The sequence below is a fragment of the Vulpes vulpes genome, chromosome 9, assembly GCF_048418805.1.
Source record: "Vulpes vulpes isolate BD-2025 chromosome 9, VulVul3, whole genome shotgun sequence".
NCBI classification, from domain to species: Eukaryota; Metazoa; Chordata; class Mammalia; order Carnivora; family Canidae; genus Vulpes; species Vulpes vulpes.
The window spans coordinates 2,249,889-2,265,758 of record NC_132788.1 but is presented as its reverse complement, the minus strand read 5'-3'; the positions used below and the strand labels follow the sequence as shown (position 1 = coordinate 2,265,758).

The following is a 15,870-nucleotide window of genomic DNA, read 5'->3' as shown; positions in this document are numbered from 1 at the left end:
TCTAACCAGAGTTTAGTGCTGAATTTTTGTTTAAGGCGACGCTGAGCTCAGGATAAAAAATCAGATCCCGAGAATGCAGTTTCTCCGATCCGACCCGGGCGTCTCCCGGCCAACGCTGAAGCGGAAACCCCAGGGGATCTTCACTCGCAGGGATCCGCTGAGACGGAGCCCCCCGCCCCCGACGGCCAGGCTGGGTCGGCTCCGTCCAGCAGAGGAGCTTCCCGGGCCCCGTGAGCCAGCTCCGACCCGCTCGGGGCCCTGCCCCAGTCCTCACGACCACGGAGGACGAGGGGCACACGCCTAGCGAGCCGATCCCGTGAAAGCGCGTGACTGCCACCCGCGTCGTCCCCACGGGCTGCTCACAGCGCTGCTGAACCGGCCTCGCTGGCCCGGGGTCCTGGGAAATGGTAACGCTGACACCACGGGGGCTCGAGGAGCCCAGCTGCCGGGGGCCCGCCCGGGAGCAGGTGCGCTGTGGCGGCCTCACAGCACATCGGGGTGACCCGAGGCCACGTGTGCACCGGGTGGGGGGGCACCCAAGGAGGTCACACGGCCACACGCACGAGGACCCCCAGGGCCAAGGGCCCCAGGAATGAACAGTGGGCTTCTTTCTGAAGTCGAGGGCACCTGCCTGGTCTTAAGCATACACGCGGCCTCCTGCAGCTGATGTGCAAGTAAGCACGACCAGGGCAGCCGCCCCGACCCCGCCTCTCAGAAGGTACGGACCGGACACCCGGGGCCCCCGCAGCCCAGTCACACGCCTCCATGTCGGCCTCACGCAAACCCAGCCGTGAGCACTGTCCCACCTCCCTGACGCTAAGTGGCCTCAGCAGGAACATCCCTCAGGTGGACTGACTAACCACTAGCTCCGACCTGCTCCGTGCCCGGCCGCCCTACCGCTACGCGAGGCCACGGAGGATGCGTCCCGGGGACCGCGTGAAGGGGGCACGTGGGGACCCGCCAGCCAGCCTCCCCGGCGCCCCTGCTCCCAGCTCGGCCCCTGACTGCACACGATGGCTGCGTCCCCTCCGCTTCACGTCCTCCTTTGCCGGGGGCCCGGGCCGGCAGGGTGCCACACCTAGACACAGGACACCAGGCCAGGAGGGAGGAAGGAGGGGCGACAGGCTTCACAGGTGGATGGCTGGTGCCCGGGGCTGGACCCACACGCCCACGTCCCCGCCGCGCACGAGGCCAGCGCGGGCCTGCTCTGCTACCGAAGCAGGTCCCACGGGCCTTCCTCACACTGTGTTGGAAAGGAAGGGGGCAGGCGAGGGTGCAGGCCTGCGAGCTGCCTCTCCCCAGGGCCCCCACCTGCCCCCAGGGCCTGGTGTCTGCCTCACTAAACAGAAGGACGGACAGTCGGGCACGAGTAACTACCACCTGCTTCCCTGGGTGGCTTAGGTGGATCCTTCAACACTGTAAGAGCCTGGCGTGGCCAGTGCCCACAGAGGGGCTCGCTAGGAGGAGCCAGACCCCAGGACAGGGCCCACGTCCACCCCGAACCGGACCCGGGAGCTCTGCACACTAGAGCCCAGTGCACATGGTGCGTAACTTTGTTCCAGACGCTCCGGCGGCTTCTGACATCACCCACTCACTTCTGGGTGGGCACAGGGCAGGCCCAATGACCCTCACCTGCCGCAACACAAGGTTTGATGGAGAACGACACAGAGAGCCTCCTCTCGAGGCAGGGGCTGCTGCTGACATCCGGGGACGTGTGCTGTTCGGCTGTGGGTCCCACGGAGCCTCTGGGACGCCAGGGTTGCTCCCCACGGGGTCCTCAGAAATGGGGCCGTTTCCATCTCTAGCTCCCCGGGTATCCCGGTCCAAATCAGAAGGGCGTGTTCAGGAGGTTCAGCACCAACCTCCCCTCTTGCTTCCTGGTCCAAGGCTCCCCCCAACTGGACGCTCAAACGTCACAGTGACACACAGCACCGGCCTGCAGCTTGGCAGTCCCCGTGGGAAGGTCTGCGTCACAGACACCCAGCACGGGGCACGGGCCAGGCCCACTGTAGCGGCTCCAGAGGCCGTGGGGGAGCAGTGAGGAGAAGGCGGTGCAGGGGTGGAGCAGGGCAGCGAGGGCAGGGCCGGTGCAAGCCTGGCTGGCCTCACCGGGTCCCCACTGCTGGAACTCTGGGCTCTCGGTCGGGGCTCGGCCTCAGAAGGACCTCACCGTGAGACCTGGGCCCGGTCCCACTGGTGGCCATCCTGGCTCCTTCCGGTCCACGGCGTCCACCCAGAGATACTTCCCCTGAGGGCGGCGGGCTGGGGACAGCCTCCACGTGCGTCTCACCCCTTCCCCCTTTGCTGCTCCTGACTGGCCCTCCGAGGCCACGGCGGGCGAGGGAGCCCGGGAGGGTGACGGGCCAGACCCAAGGCAGCGGGTCGAGGAGCAAGGGCCGGAGAGGCGAGGAGCTACATCTGCTCTGCACAACCCGGGACAAGGTTTTCTCTGCGGCACGTCAACTCCTAGAGCGGCCACCTCTGGAAACACACAGAAAGCTGTGCTCGTCCACAAATCACAGCAGCCACACTCGGGAGGGCACAGTGAAAGGTGGTGCTTTCTAACGCGCGGCAGCGTGATGCGCCCCCAACGCCTGCTCGCAGAGGAAAAGCGGGGCCCAGCGTGGAGCCAGTGTCGTCAACAGCCGGCGGGCAGCGGGTCAAGCGGGGCCGTGCACCTGCCCTCATGACCGCCTGGAAACCGAGGCGGCTGGTTTCTAAGCGGCTCCTTCTGTCGCCACACCAGCCGGGTGCAGGCAGGCTCGGGGATGACGCAGACTCTGGGTGGCACACGGCGCGCTTTCCCAGGGACCCGGCTTGCAACAACCCCCTGCGCCCTGCTGGCTCATTAACCGTTGCCTCGGGTGACCTGGAACCCCGGGGGCCTGGGGCGATGTCTCATCAGCCACCTGGGACAGGTAATAACGAGGGTAAACATCGCGGCGGGGCTCCCAGGGCCGTGAACCAGGTTTCCTTTCTATTTCACCCCCTCCCTGCGAGGAGACTCACGCTCTCAACGAAGTGAGCGGCTCTTGGGGCTCTGTCCTGCCTTGGAACCCGCTCGGGTCACACGACCAGATTTCATACCCACATGCACACGCGCGGACAGGTTGGGCCCTGCTCGTGAAACGGGCTGCAAATTCAAGCCGTGTGGGAGGACTTTTCTCTTTCACCTGTAGGGCTGGAAGCGCCCTTCGAGGCTGGGAATCGAGTGGGAGCACGGGCGTCCCTTCCTTTTTAAAAGTTCGCGTCACGTCACTTTGCTTCTACGAAAGACCTACATTAGGACCTATTTTCAAAAGAAACCTGAAGAGGACTTTCACCTTTATGAGAAAAGGTGGAAAGAGCAAATATGTGAAAAGCGTTGGTCCCGCAGCGAGCCATCACTGCGGGGCAGGAGGGGCCCCTGCCATGTAAGGCTGCGCTCCCTCCCGGGACCCCTCTGGGCACCGCGGTGTCCGGCCGCCGGAGCTCGGAGCTGTGCCCGTGAGCATCTGGGCGTCATCTCAATGGACTCTGTGTGTCTGTTAGCAAGTTGTGTCCTAAGAATCAGAAAAGCCCAAGAGAGGTGATTTTTTAGATCTGGGAACACTCAAACAAGCTCCCATATAACTTAGTAGTGATCGTTTCTTTGCTGTATGGCATTTGGCTCACGGAGTTGTCATCCTACAGGCACGTACCAGGGAGGGGCCAGCGTGCCCCAGGGGTGTGCTGGGGGGGTCAGTCCTCCACGGGGTGGGAGGCCTCCCCACGCCTGCCCTGGCTAATACCCACTAGACCCTCTCCACACACGTGTTTGTATGGTCCCTCTTTGTACCCTTCCCAGAGGCTCTGAGCCAAAATGCAGGAGAGAAGCTCCCAGAAGCACACAGTGCCCCAGCAGCCCCCCACTTCCACGACCTGCCACAAGTCGGCCCTGGGCTCCCGTGAACCCAGATCCCTCGGAGAGCAGAAAGAGGCCTCCCCAGGGATAGAGGGGTCCCGGCCCACACCCCCTTCCGTCTGTAACCCAGGCCCTCGTTGGCTGGGGACGGGGTCTGCACCCCCCACAGTGCTCGCGGCCGCCCCTCCCTGCCCCGCCCCGCCCTGTCCAGTCTGGTGGAGGCCTGGTCGCGCCTCACTGCTCCGGGTCACTCTGCCTTTCTTATTAGAAACGCAACAGAATGACTGATGGTTCAATCGAGGTCAGCTACTTCTGGGTTCATATTTAACTACCAGGTTACTTATCAAGATCCATCCCCATATTCTTAGAAAAGCCCAAGGACAGCCTGCTGCTCACTCGCCCGAACACTCGCAAACATTAGGGAATTAAGCAGAGCTCATTTCACTTCTCCACCTTAGCGGTATTAGCCAACATGGGATACGTAATGTTTTTACAAAGACATGGTGGTCTCGACTTTTTTCCATTCAACTGGTTTTTATCCGTTTGAGCACTTTGTGTGTATAAGCAAAATCAGCAAAGTAACTGAGCAAAACAGCCTGAGTTTGGGGCCCCCCCGGGGTCAGCGTGGGGCTGGCCACAGGAACAGACAGTGGCAGGGGCGCCCACACCTGCGCCCAGGTGCCTGCTATGAAGCACCCCAGGTGTGCACGCACAGGTCTTCAAACAGACCCACGGGGCAGTGGCCTCGCCTGCCGGGGAACACTGCCTATTTAGGTACTTGCCAGCAGCACACAACCTCGGACACCCAAATACTCAACATTTATCATCCATCCCAGACAAGTATTATATGGCGCAACTGACACGAGGTGCCTGGAAGAGTCCAATCCACAGGCTAGAAGGGTGGCTCCCGGGCCGGGGCAGGGGTGGAGGAGTCTGCTCCCGGGCCGGGGCAGGGGTCGGGGGTCCGTGTTTCATGGGGACAGTGTTTCTGTTTGGGGAGATGAGAACGTTCTGGGGATGGACGGTGCTGACGGCTGCACGACAACGTGAGCGCACGTAACGCCACTGAACTTCAACTCAGAGGCGGATAAAATGGTACGTTTTATGCTATTTCTCCGTAATACACCGGTGAGTCAGGTTTAGAGGTTCCCCTGAATTAAAGGGAGCTGCCATGTAAGGCGGCGACCCCCAAACCAGGCCTCCCCCCGGAACTCAACGCAGATACTCCAACAGAGGTGCACAGGCCGACGCTCACGGCAGCACGACTCGCAGCCACCGGAGAGGTGCCCAACTGTCCGGCACCTGTCGGATGGAGGCACCGACCAAGGAACAGCCACACAGTGGGATATATCTGGCCTTAAAAAGGAAGGACGCCCCGACGCAGCTGCCACGTGGATGAGCCTCGAGAGTCCTATGCTGAGTGGAAGAAGCGAGACAGAAAGAGCCGCGGCTGCGTGACAGTGTGCACACGGCCCGTCCGGAGCGCGTGAGCTCGGACGCAGGAAGGACCTCGGTGTGGCCGGCCCCAGGGCCACGGGCAGTGCCTGCTTAATGAACACGGGGTTTCTTCTCGGGGCAATGAACATATTTTGACATTCCCGCGTGCTCACGGTTGTGTAATACTGGACGTGTACTAAAGTGTACACTTTAAAAAGATAATTGATAAATTTCGTGTCACGTGAATTTTACAATCCCATGTGATTGACGCCCAGACAGTGCCCTTTACTTATAAATACCCCTCTACCGAAAAGAAAGAGCATGCAAGAGAAAAAAGCAGCAAAGAAAATGACAATTAGTAGGAAAAAATTTAAAAAGTCAATAGTAACATATAGAAATGATGCTACCCACAATCCAGGAAGCGCACACATGACGTGAGACAGAATGGACGCAGGGTGAAGAGGTGCCAGCAGCGCGTGAGACCGCTGGGGGTGGGTGGTAACCCCGCGCCCCTGCATGGCCCCCGTTGATGGGGGAGGGAGGACTGGGGGGAGCCCGGGTGCCGGTGCTGCCCATCCCGGTCCCTGCTGCAGTACTATCCTGCCCGCGGCATAAGCACGGGGTGTTCGGGGGCTGGGGGTGTGCAAGACAGAGCTACAGACAGACACACGCTCGCTCAGGACGGGCACAGGCTGTGGGGGAAAACAGGGTGGTAGGTGAGGAACCCCCCACCCCGGGTCGGCAGTTCCATCTCTCTCTGTCTGGACGAGTGCATGAAACATGCAACATATGAAAAACCAAAAATGACCTTAAAGGTCAAGTATTTTTGGTTGTCAAAATTCATTATGGTTCATTGGGAGACTCCAATAAATGTGAAAATCCTATGTTTGAGGCATAAGCAATGACAGAGAGAAATGTCAACAATATGGTAAATACAATCCCGTGGAAGTACACACACACACACACACACGCGTGCACGCACACGGCTTACACACTAGGAGACGACAGGGACACACTTCAAACGTAAGAGCTTCCCCAGCTCCAGTTATTCAATAATTAACAGTAACAACTTAGACGATCAGAGAGAGGTTCTTTACGCACCGACGTTCCTTGTGAACACGGCAGCGCCCGGAAGGGTCTGTGGGGACGCCTCTGTGCGGGACCCCCAAAGAGGAGGCCGGTGCCCGGGAAATGTGGCATTTGCCCTGTTCCCCTCTGAAGACCAAGCAGGAACAGAAAAGAGTATTTCTGGGAAGAGATACAAATCCACAAGGACGAGGCTGCGGAAGGGCTGGCGGCAGGTCTCCAGCGGGGAGTCTGTAGGCTGCAGGGCACGGGTGAGGGAAGGGCCCGACGCACAGGCCGTGGCTGCCACCGGGAGCCCCGGATGCAGGCGCTCTGGCGGCGCCCCTTACAGGGTCAACCCACACTCCCTGAGGGCTCGCGATGCCCGTCATGAGGCCGAGTGCTGACGGGCTCCCGATACAAAGACATATTGGCCAAAAATGAAAACAAAAACAAAAACAAAAACCCACCAGTGAGAGCATCCCTGCCCATGGATGGAGGTGAAGGGATGCACACCTGATCCCAGAACCGCAGCCGGGACAGGGACTCTGGCCGGCGCTGGGGCTTCCAGTGTCCAGGCCCGCAGCCCTGTCCCCTTCTCCCCCCACGGTGCTCCCGACTCAGCGAGTGAGTGCTGCCCCGGGACGCGGAACCCCGTGAACCTGGCTGGGGGAGAGGGTGCTCCTGGAGAAGGCGGCTGTACCGCTGGGCCCCGTTTACGGCGTGTCCCCCAGTGTCCATTGCCTTGGGTCCACATCAACGGTCACTTTGGCCTCCAGACTTGCCTTGGCCAGCGGGCAACAGCCTCTGGGATTTGGGCTGCCGCTTAAGACACACTTGCCCTCCGGTGAGCGTGGGACTCTGAAACCAGCAGATGCTCCACCGGCCCCTATCGGCCTGCAGCCACCAGCCCAGAGGGTGAGGCCGTTCCCGGGGAGCCAGCCGGCGGCAGGCCAACGCTGGTCACGGCAGCATGAGAGAGAGCCCAGCCCCGCCGGACGGGTCCTACACCCCTCAGCAAAGCAAAGGACGGCCGCGCTAAGTGTCGAGCCTGGGTGCTTGTTACGCAGCAGCAGCTAACGAAGACACGACAGGGCAGTCTTCAGACCCTGGGAAGTGGCGGCTGTCACCCCTCAAGCAGGAAGGGCCTCCTGCCGGCTTACAGGAGGCAACTCCTGTCCTCTGCGCATAAATGAATGCTGAAATCACCGATCCTGATCTGAAGAGGTACCACCGCCAGGTTTCAGGTACCTTAGGACATAAAAAGCACATTATCGCATCATTACCCTTAAAAATCACGTGCAGCCCAAGAACCACAGGACCGGGAGCCCCGAGTGTGACCAGCCTCTGCCCACAGTGAGAAGCACTTACAGGCTCCCAGGCTGTAGGACGGGATTTCCTCGGGGACACGGAAGCAAGCCGATGGGAGGGGGAAAGAGCCAAGAGCTGAACCAAAGGGCACGCGGTCACGTGGTGTGTGCAGCAATACGCTCCACGGACGCGAGAACGGGGCCCCGCACAGTTCTCTGATCAGAGTGGCCTGAGGACCTGGGGGCGCCCAAAGCGGCGTGTCTGCGGGGGCCTGAGGGTGCAGGGGAAGAGACTCACACTCCTGCGAGGGCGACATCGCCACACGGGGTCTTTACTGGAAGGGCAAGGCCGGCCGTGCAGAGACAGGAGCACAGGCCGGGACAGACGTCAGGCCCCGGATGCCGGTGGGAGGCAGGGACGGGCGGGCTCTGTTAACGCTGCGCTTTTTGATTTGAAACATTAGAAACGTGTATTGCTTTGATAAAATTAAGAAAAAAAATTAAAAATAGCACCACTAACTCCCAAAGGGGCAAGTCTAGCTAACAGTCTTCTAACCACGTAGGCAATTCCAGTTGATGAAACAGTCCGTGGCTTTCCGGGCACAAACACGCGGCCCCCACGCTCACGCTCCCCTCTGCCCCAGCGATGCTGCTCGCCTGGGACCCTCTGGTGCGGACAACTGAGTGATGTCCAGGACGGAAGGGGACACGTGCCTGGGTCAGCCACAACCAGCAGGGTCTGCGTCACGTGCAAGTGCCACGGAGCACGGGGACCTTAGGCAAGATCGTACTTACCCCAAGTTAGCAATTTAACTTGTATTTTCAAGACTATTCCCTTAATTACAAAATCCTATGCAAATTCACTGATGATTCAATGACACAATCAGACTGTGTGTTCAAGAAGCCTGACGAACAGCACTGCCAAATGTCACCCACGATGTGAAGGCTCATGAAGAGCGTTTCATTTTTTTTTTTTTTTTAAATTTCTATTTATTTATGATAGTCACAGAGAGATAGAGAGAGAGGCAGAGACACAGGCAGAGGGAGAAGCAGGCTCCATGCACCAGGAGCCCGACGTGGGATTCGATCCCGGGTCTCCAGGATCGCGCCCTGGGCCAAAGGCAGGCGCCGAACTGCTGCGCCACCCAGGGATCCCATGAAGAGCGTTTCAATGTCCAAACGGAAGCCAACTGACGTATCGGCACCATCAGAGGTCAGACGGCCTCACAACCTCCATTTTACGTGAAAAAAAATGAAACAAATGACTGAGATGCAGAGAACATGTAGACTTGGGATTCTCCCTGTGATTCTGAGAGCCAGGCCTAGAGCTACACCTGTGGGCCCTCACCTGTGGGGGGGGGGGGGGGGGGGGGGCGCTCAACTGTAGGGGCAGGGCCTCATCTGTGGGGGCGGAACCTCATCTGAGGGGGGCCTCACCTGTGGGGTCAGAGCCTCACCTGGGGGGCGGGTGGGAACTCACCTGTGGGGGAGGGGCCACACCTGTGGGAGCAAGGCCTCATCTCTAGGGGAGGGGCCTCACCTGTGGGGTCAGAGCCTCACCTGGGGGGTGGGGACTCACCTGGGGGGGGAGGGGCCACATCTGTGGGGGCGGGGCCTCATCTCCAGGGGCCTCATCCAGGTCGTGAGACCATGTGTAGGGGCCATGTCTGTGAGAGCTGTTTGTGGGGCTCCCCACCCCTCTTAGAGCACCTGGCTCTGTGGGTGAGGGGTGCTCCTGGGGGACTCCTGGTGAGGTGCACCCCGACAGCCAGATGCTCCCCACACAGGCCCTGTGGCACCTGCTCTGGAGCTTGCAGGTGCTGATGTGAGGACTCAGGAGAGAGACTCTTCCATCTGCACTCTCCCAGGGACGTAAAGCCCTGAAGCACCACGTGGGGCCAGGGGTCAGGGAGGCCAGACCCAGCCCACAGAGGCCCCAGCAGGTGGGAAGCCCGGCCTCGTCCTGGGGCAGCAGCACCCACCCCTCTCAAGGGTTTCCAGTTGCCTGCTTCCTGGTTGACCCGACGACCCCTCTCACACCGGGGCCTTATTTCTCAATTTCCCATTTTCTAGTAAAAGCTACAAATTCACCGGACACGTACGTCTTCCTCAAATACCAGACGGCCACGGCCGCCAGTTAGGGCGCAGTCTTGCAGCCGTACCCGCGCAGGGCAGGTGGCAGCGCCCGAGTTCTCGGCCCACCTGGGCCAGATGAGGGGCCGTGTGCGGGGGGCACACTGGGATAAAGGGCTTTGGGGGTGCACGGTGCCCTGGCCTGAGAGGGGTGGCCCGGGCTGGGTACAGGAGAGCCACAGGTCTGCTTGCAGGGCGGCCCCAGGACAGAAAGCAGCGGGCAGCCCTCTGCCACGTACCAAGAAGCCTGGGGTGAGGCCGCTCTAAGGGCTGCAGGTGGTCACTGGGAAGAACGCCAACACCCGGGACTTCCGGCTGGCGAGTGAGCATCTCCCGAGGCCGGTCTCGGACACTCTGCTCTCTCCGGCCGGGACGCTGGCCTCAGACACCGGCCAAGCGAGTGGGATGGGCCTGCAGCTGGACGGCAGCCCCCAGAGGCCCACGTGTGGGGCAAACGCAGGGCATGGCACCTGCTCCTGTGGGCTCCCAACTGCTCCACCCCAAACCCAAGAGCACTTGTGTAAGAGCAAGGCATGACGATGGCTGCTGGGGGCCGGCGTGCCCAGAGGCTGGCGCCTGCAACATGTGTTACACAGGACCCCGGGCTGCCTGAACTCCAGTCGGAACCACAGGGCCTGGACTTGCTGCAGCTCAGGGACCCATCCCCACCCTGGCTTGTCCTGCGCCCACCCAAGGAGGCCGCCAAGTCAGGGTGACAGCAGCAGAGGCAGCAACGGCAAAGCTGAACCCCCAAAACCCAAAGCAGCGGTCAGAACTCCCAAGGCCCAGGGCGGGCCATGCAGCTTCCCTGCAGCTTCCCCACACACGCTGCTCCCCTGAGGCCTGAGGACAGACTCTGGAAATGTGCCTTTCAAAGTGCGCACACGTGGCTCAGCGTCCACAGTGGGGACTGGGAGCTGGCGCCAGGCCGGCTCAGGGGCATACGGGGCCTGGGATGCAGCCCGTGGAGCCAGGTGACAAGGCTGGAGGCCTCGCCCAGGGGTGGTGCCGGCAGGCCCACGCACGGAACCGACCCCCCAGCCCTGCACGCTGACCTCTCCCTCCCATCTGCAACGGAGAGCATGACACGAATCCTTTGATCCGTAAGCTACAGACCAGGAAGGGGGCAGACCCTGCGATGGGAGGAGCTCCTGGCTGGACGCAGACACAGGTGCACCAGATTCTGCAGCGCCCGGCGAAGGCCTGAAGAAGCCAGGGCTCAGCAGAGGGCGTCTGCCCGGGGGCCGCGTGGGGCTCCATCGAAAGGCCGTCTTAGAAGCATCCGGTGGCACAGCGAGCGGGCTCTTAACCCTCACAGTTGTGCCGTATCACACAAGCCACTGAGCACACGTGGCCACGTTGTGCCTGAAACTCAGCTGGTCCAGGGGGAGATGCGCTCCACACGTACGGCCCACAGCAGTTTCCAAGACTCAGGGCGGACGAAACTTCTAGTACCGACTACACGTTGAAATATCTCGGAAATGTGAGGTTAATGAGATATATCGAGATTGACTTTACCTTTTCGGTAGCCAGGCTCCCTGTCTCCTGGCATCCAGGATGTGCCAGGGTTGGGCTGCACGACAGTACAGTAAGGGGCAGGGGGTCCGTCCCCTCCGACCAGGCCACGGGAGACACTCGGGCTACATGGTGGGGGCTTCGTTGGGCCTGAGGCCTGAGCCTCCCGCCCACAACCACGTTTGTGGGCCTGGACGTGGTCCCACAGCCCTGACCACGGCTTCACGAGGGGCCCCAGGTCACGGCCAGCAGCTAGGGAGCCCCTCGTTCTGACCCCAGAAACTACGAGATAATGCCTGTTTCTGTGTTAAATGGCTAAGTTTGGGGTATTTTGTTACATAGCAACCGGTTACTTATACAACCTGGGCTTTCCTGCTTTGTTGTCGGGTGGCTGCTGGACAATGTAAGATCAACTTCATACTTTTAATCTGTCCTGCCTGAATCTAAGGGATGGGGTGCCTCTACTTGGTTCTAAATTCAAATTTAGATTAAATGTAAAAGCAAAGAGAATATTAGTATATTTTCTCAATTATAAAGACCAAAGAGAGAAACTAAGACAAGAAGAAAGAATCACGATGCTTTATAAATACACCACCCCGGGGTGGCCGCTGCTAATATGCTGGTGCTCGTGCTCACAGCTAATTTTTCTGTTCGGGGGCACAGCTAGTATTTTTGGATGAAAGCAGGTGACGAGCAGGTCCCCCCCTCAAGTCCCGCTCCTGCGCCGTGACTTTCCCACGAGGTGCCGCAGGTGCCACAATCTACCCAAGCAGCATGTGGCTGCCGGGTGGCCTGGTCTCGGCACAGCGAGGGGCAGCCCGTGTGCCACTGTGGCGTTGCAGCCGCCGGCCCGGAGCACGCCTCGGCAGCAGCACGGGGACACCGCCAGGACCCGGCACACGGAAGGCTCCCGCGGGGGCGCAGGGGCCCCGCCAAGCGACTTACTTTTATGTGCTCGTGCAGCTGGGCCTCGTGCTGCCGGGAGAGCTGCTCGTGCTGCCTCTGGAACTCGGCGATGAGGATCTGCCTCTGGAGCTGCTGCTTCTGCTTGAGGGCCAGCAGCTCCTGCTGCAGCTGCTGCTCCCGGAGGGTGGGCTCCGCCACGGGCAGCGCAAACTGGTGGTCCAGGCGGAGGTCCATGGGCACCGCCGGGGGGGCGACCTGCAGAGGCAGCGCGGAGGCCACATCCACTGCGGGAGAGAGCACAGCACAGAAGCGCCGGTCACTGCAGCGGCACGGCGACCCCCGGCCCCGCCCTCCCCGACGCCACTGCGAGGGGTGCCCGGGCGCTAGGGCGCACGGAACCCTCGGGCTGCCTCTTCCCCCTCTCCCCCAACAGGCTCAACATGCAGGACTCGGGGGGCCTCGAGGCCTTCCGTTCCTCAAGTGCAGGATCGCAGAAGCGGGTGGCAGGTCAGCCCAGGACACCTGCTGGCACGGCCGCCCCCCGCCCGGGAGGCCCCGATGCGCCCGAGGCCCTCCTGACGTCATCCCTGCAAGTCAAGGGAGGGAGAAGAAAGGAAGGGGCTCTGAGGAGCGCGCCAGCGAGGGGGAGGCAGGCCGGCCTGTGCCGGGGCGCTCGGAGCTGCCGGGCTCTGTGTGCGGCCCGCGGGGTCCGGACAGACGGCGGCCAGCGTTCCCACGGAGAGGCGGGCGCCCTCGGCCACCAGGCTTCCCCGCCAGGGGCGTGCCGGCCGCCCGCACCGGCCTCAGCAGGCCCTGCGCCTCCGCGCCTCGCACAGAAGGGGTTTTCCTCCTGGACCAATGTACCCCCGAAAAAAGCTCAAGTGATTTTGATTAGAACCAGAAGCTAAATCAATCTTAATGGCTGCACATCAATACCAGAGCACAGTGGGGAAAGCACGCGGCCAGTCTTCAGCGGCGGCCACCACGTCACCGGCCCACGCGGTGCTCCCTTCCCGGCAGGGTCACGTCTGCAGGGCACAGGGGCACAGAGGCCCAGCCAGGGGCACCACCAGGGACACGTGGCCCTTCTCACACGTGCGATGAACAGCCCCTGGGCTCTGCCCACATAACCCCCCTGAGTTCCAGGGGCAGCCCAGCCACCTGCTCCTGCAGCACACGGCCACACACGGGCCCCCGAGCTCCCCGGCGTTCCAGAAAGTCCCCCACAGCCTGCTCGGGGCCCACTTCCTCAGAGGACATGGTCCAGACCCCAGAGCCGGGGGCAGGAGACTGCGGCCTCCCCTCCAGGGAGCTCAGCCCTCGGGTGGGAGACACACGCAGCAGACACGGGCCACCAAGGAGCAGCTCCCTCTGAGGGTCGGGCCGGGCCGTGCACCTGACCTTGCTCCAGCGTGTCCGGGGCAGCCCACCCGCGGGCCCTGGGACCACGCGGCCCTCCGGTCCCAGCCATCACCTGGTTCCTCGGAAGCCCGGGTTCTGCAGCCTCACAGCCCAGACTTCCTGGTTAAATGGCTGGAGGTGACCCAGCCCCCCAGGACAGAGCATTTCTGTGGTCACGGCCCAGGTAGCAGGTGCCACACTGGCCGTTGTGATGAGGCAGGGCAGGGAAACCCCTGGTCCTAGTCACCCGGCCCCTGACCCCAGCGCACTGGATGGACACGGGGTCACGGAGCCCACGAGGCACAGCGCGAGGGCAGAGTCCTGGATGCCACCAGGGATGGGGCGTGGGCCCGTAGGCCCCCAGACAGAAGCTCGGTGTCTCCCTCCCCCAGGACCCGAGGCCGCTCCCGCTGCTCCCCTGACCTGGAGCCCCCGAGGCCGGGACCAACTCTACTCTGCGGCCTGCCTCACCCCGACCACGGGAACGGAGGGAAGAGACGGAGCCGCCCCGAGGGTGGTCGGGAAGTACGCGGGATCCGACTCAGGTCCCTGGGCCCCGACGGCCAGGGAAGAGGTGAGGGGCTGCTTATCTTCCGTTTCTTCTCCCCATCGGTGAAACGCGACCCCCAGCCGTGTGCACATATTTCCAAATGTGTCTCGGGCTTCACGTATCAAGAGGGTTTTGTGTGGTATTTACGGGAAATAAATCTACACAAATATACTGTTTTCATGAACAGGGAGCAGCAGCATCCCTCCCACACCCACCAGCGCGAGCTGGGAAAGACTGGATTTTATCAATGTCCTTTCTTTTCTTGAGCACTTTTAGTATGAAATATCAAACAAAAAAAAAAAAAAAAAGGAAAACCATATGAATAGCACCAGCTTTATGAAACCTCACTACTTCCCCCACTTGCTCCAGACTTTCTATAAAGGAATAGACACGAGCGCAGGGAGGACCGGGCAGCGACCATCGGACAGAAAGGGGAGCAGGACTGGGCTTCCCCCGGAACCCGGCACATGCTCTTCTTCCTCGTTCACAAGCGCGTCGGGGCGGGATGACCCTGGCCGGCTGGTGGGCTCCGCCCTGCCCCCCGGGTGTGGTGCGTGGTCGGGGGCGGCTCCCAGGACCCGCCCCGCACACGCAGGGACAGGGCAGGCCTCCCCCGCCCCCAGCCCGCCTCCACCCTCTGAGGACAAGCCCGGCTGTGTTTCCAGGTGACGCACACCCACACGGCACTGAGCCACGCAGCCTGCGACCACTGGAGCGAGAACAGTCCACCTGCCAGGCGAGAGCGGCCCCCGTGTGTCCCAATCCGCTGGCCTGGCTGGGCTGCAGGTTTCAGCCCAAGGACGAACCACGGAGGAGTCCAGAAATGAGCACAGCCCCCCCCCCCGAAGCTGCATGGCTTCACCTGCCCGTGGTGGGCAGGTCAGGGGCGCCCCCACCGTAAGGGGCCACGGCGCCCCGAGACGCAGGCCAGAAGCCCCTCTGCTGCCCACTTGGGCTTCCCTTCTCCTGATTCTATTATACGCAAAGGCGGTCAGGGGACCACCAGAGACGTCTCGGGGTTAACCTCTTCAGATGCTCAACGTAAAAGTCCGTTCAGGCGATCCTTCGTGTTAACTTCAGAACTACGACAGGCAGAGCTAGGACAGGTCCTCCGGAGGGGCCGGGGCCGGGGCCGCTGCGGGGCGAGGGGCCGCTCCCAGGCCCGCGGGCCGACGGCACACGTGGGGAAGGGGCCACTCGGGGGCCGTGGCTCCCTGGCCCAGCAGGCACGGCGTGAGCAAGGGCCCAGAGGTCAGGGCGTAAGTGGAAGGTCCTGGGGACACAGATGAGCCAATCAGGGCAGGGCTGGGGGTGCTGAGCCAGACAGGCCGTGGGCAGATGCTGCGGGTGGACGCGGGCCTGGGGGGGGCGCGGGCTGTGCATACCCTCCACACGCAAGCCGAGGTTCACCCTGTTCCCTCAAACTCTTCCCAGGTTATCTGAGTCTGGAATCATGGGGGATCTTCCAGGGAAGCACCCCCTGGCAGCCCCCACCAGCCCTTCCCGGGGGTGGGGGGATGCTGGGGCGGGGAGGGGCTGTGGATGACGGGGAGGGGTGTACGCAGGGCGCGGGGGGGCGAGGAGCTGGGCTCTGCTGGTGTCACCAGGGGGGCGTGCAGTCCTCACTGTGATGTTTCCGCCGTATTCCCCAGGTCTCAGAACGGGAGGCT

General features: G+C 61.9%; 1 protein-coding gene across 10 annotated transcripts in view; it reads right to left on the bottom strand.

Moving 5' to 3' along the window:
• The window catches only part of HDAC4 (histone deacetylase 4), a 263,985-nt gene that overhangs the window by 88,093 nt on the left and 160,022 nt on the right, over positions 1-15,870 (bottom strand). For all 10 annotated transcript variants that reach the window (XM_072719004.1, XM_072719003.1, XM_072719005.1 and 7 more), the window contains one exon: positions 12,289-12,533. In XM_072719004.1, coding sequence (XP_072575105.1) covers positions 12,289-12,533 — 245 coding nt within the window. The remainder of the gene's footprint in view (positions 1-12,288; positions 12,534-15,870) is intronic.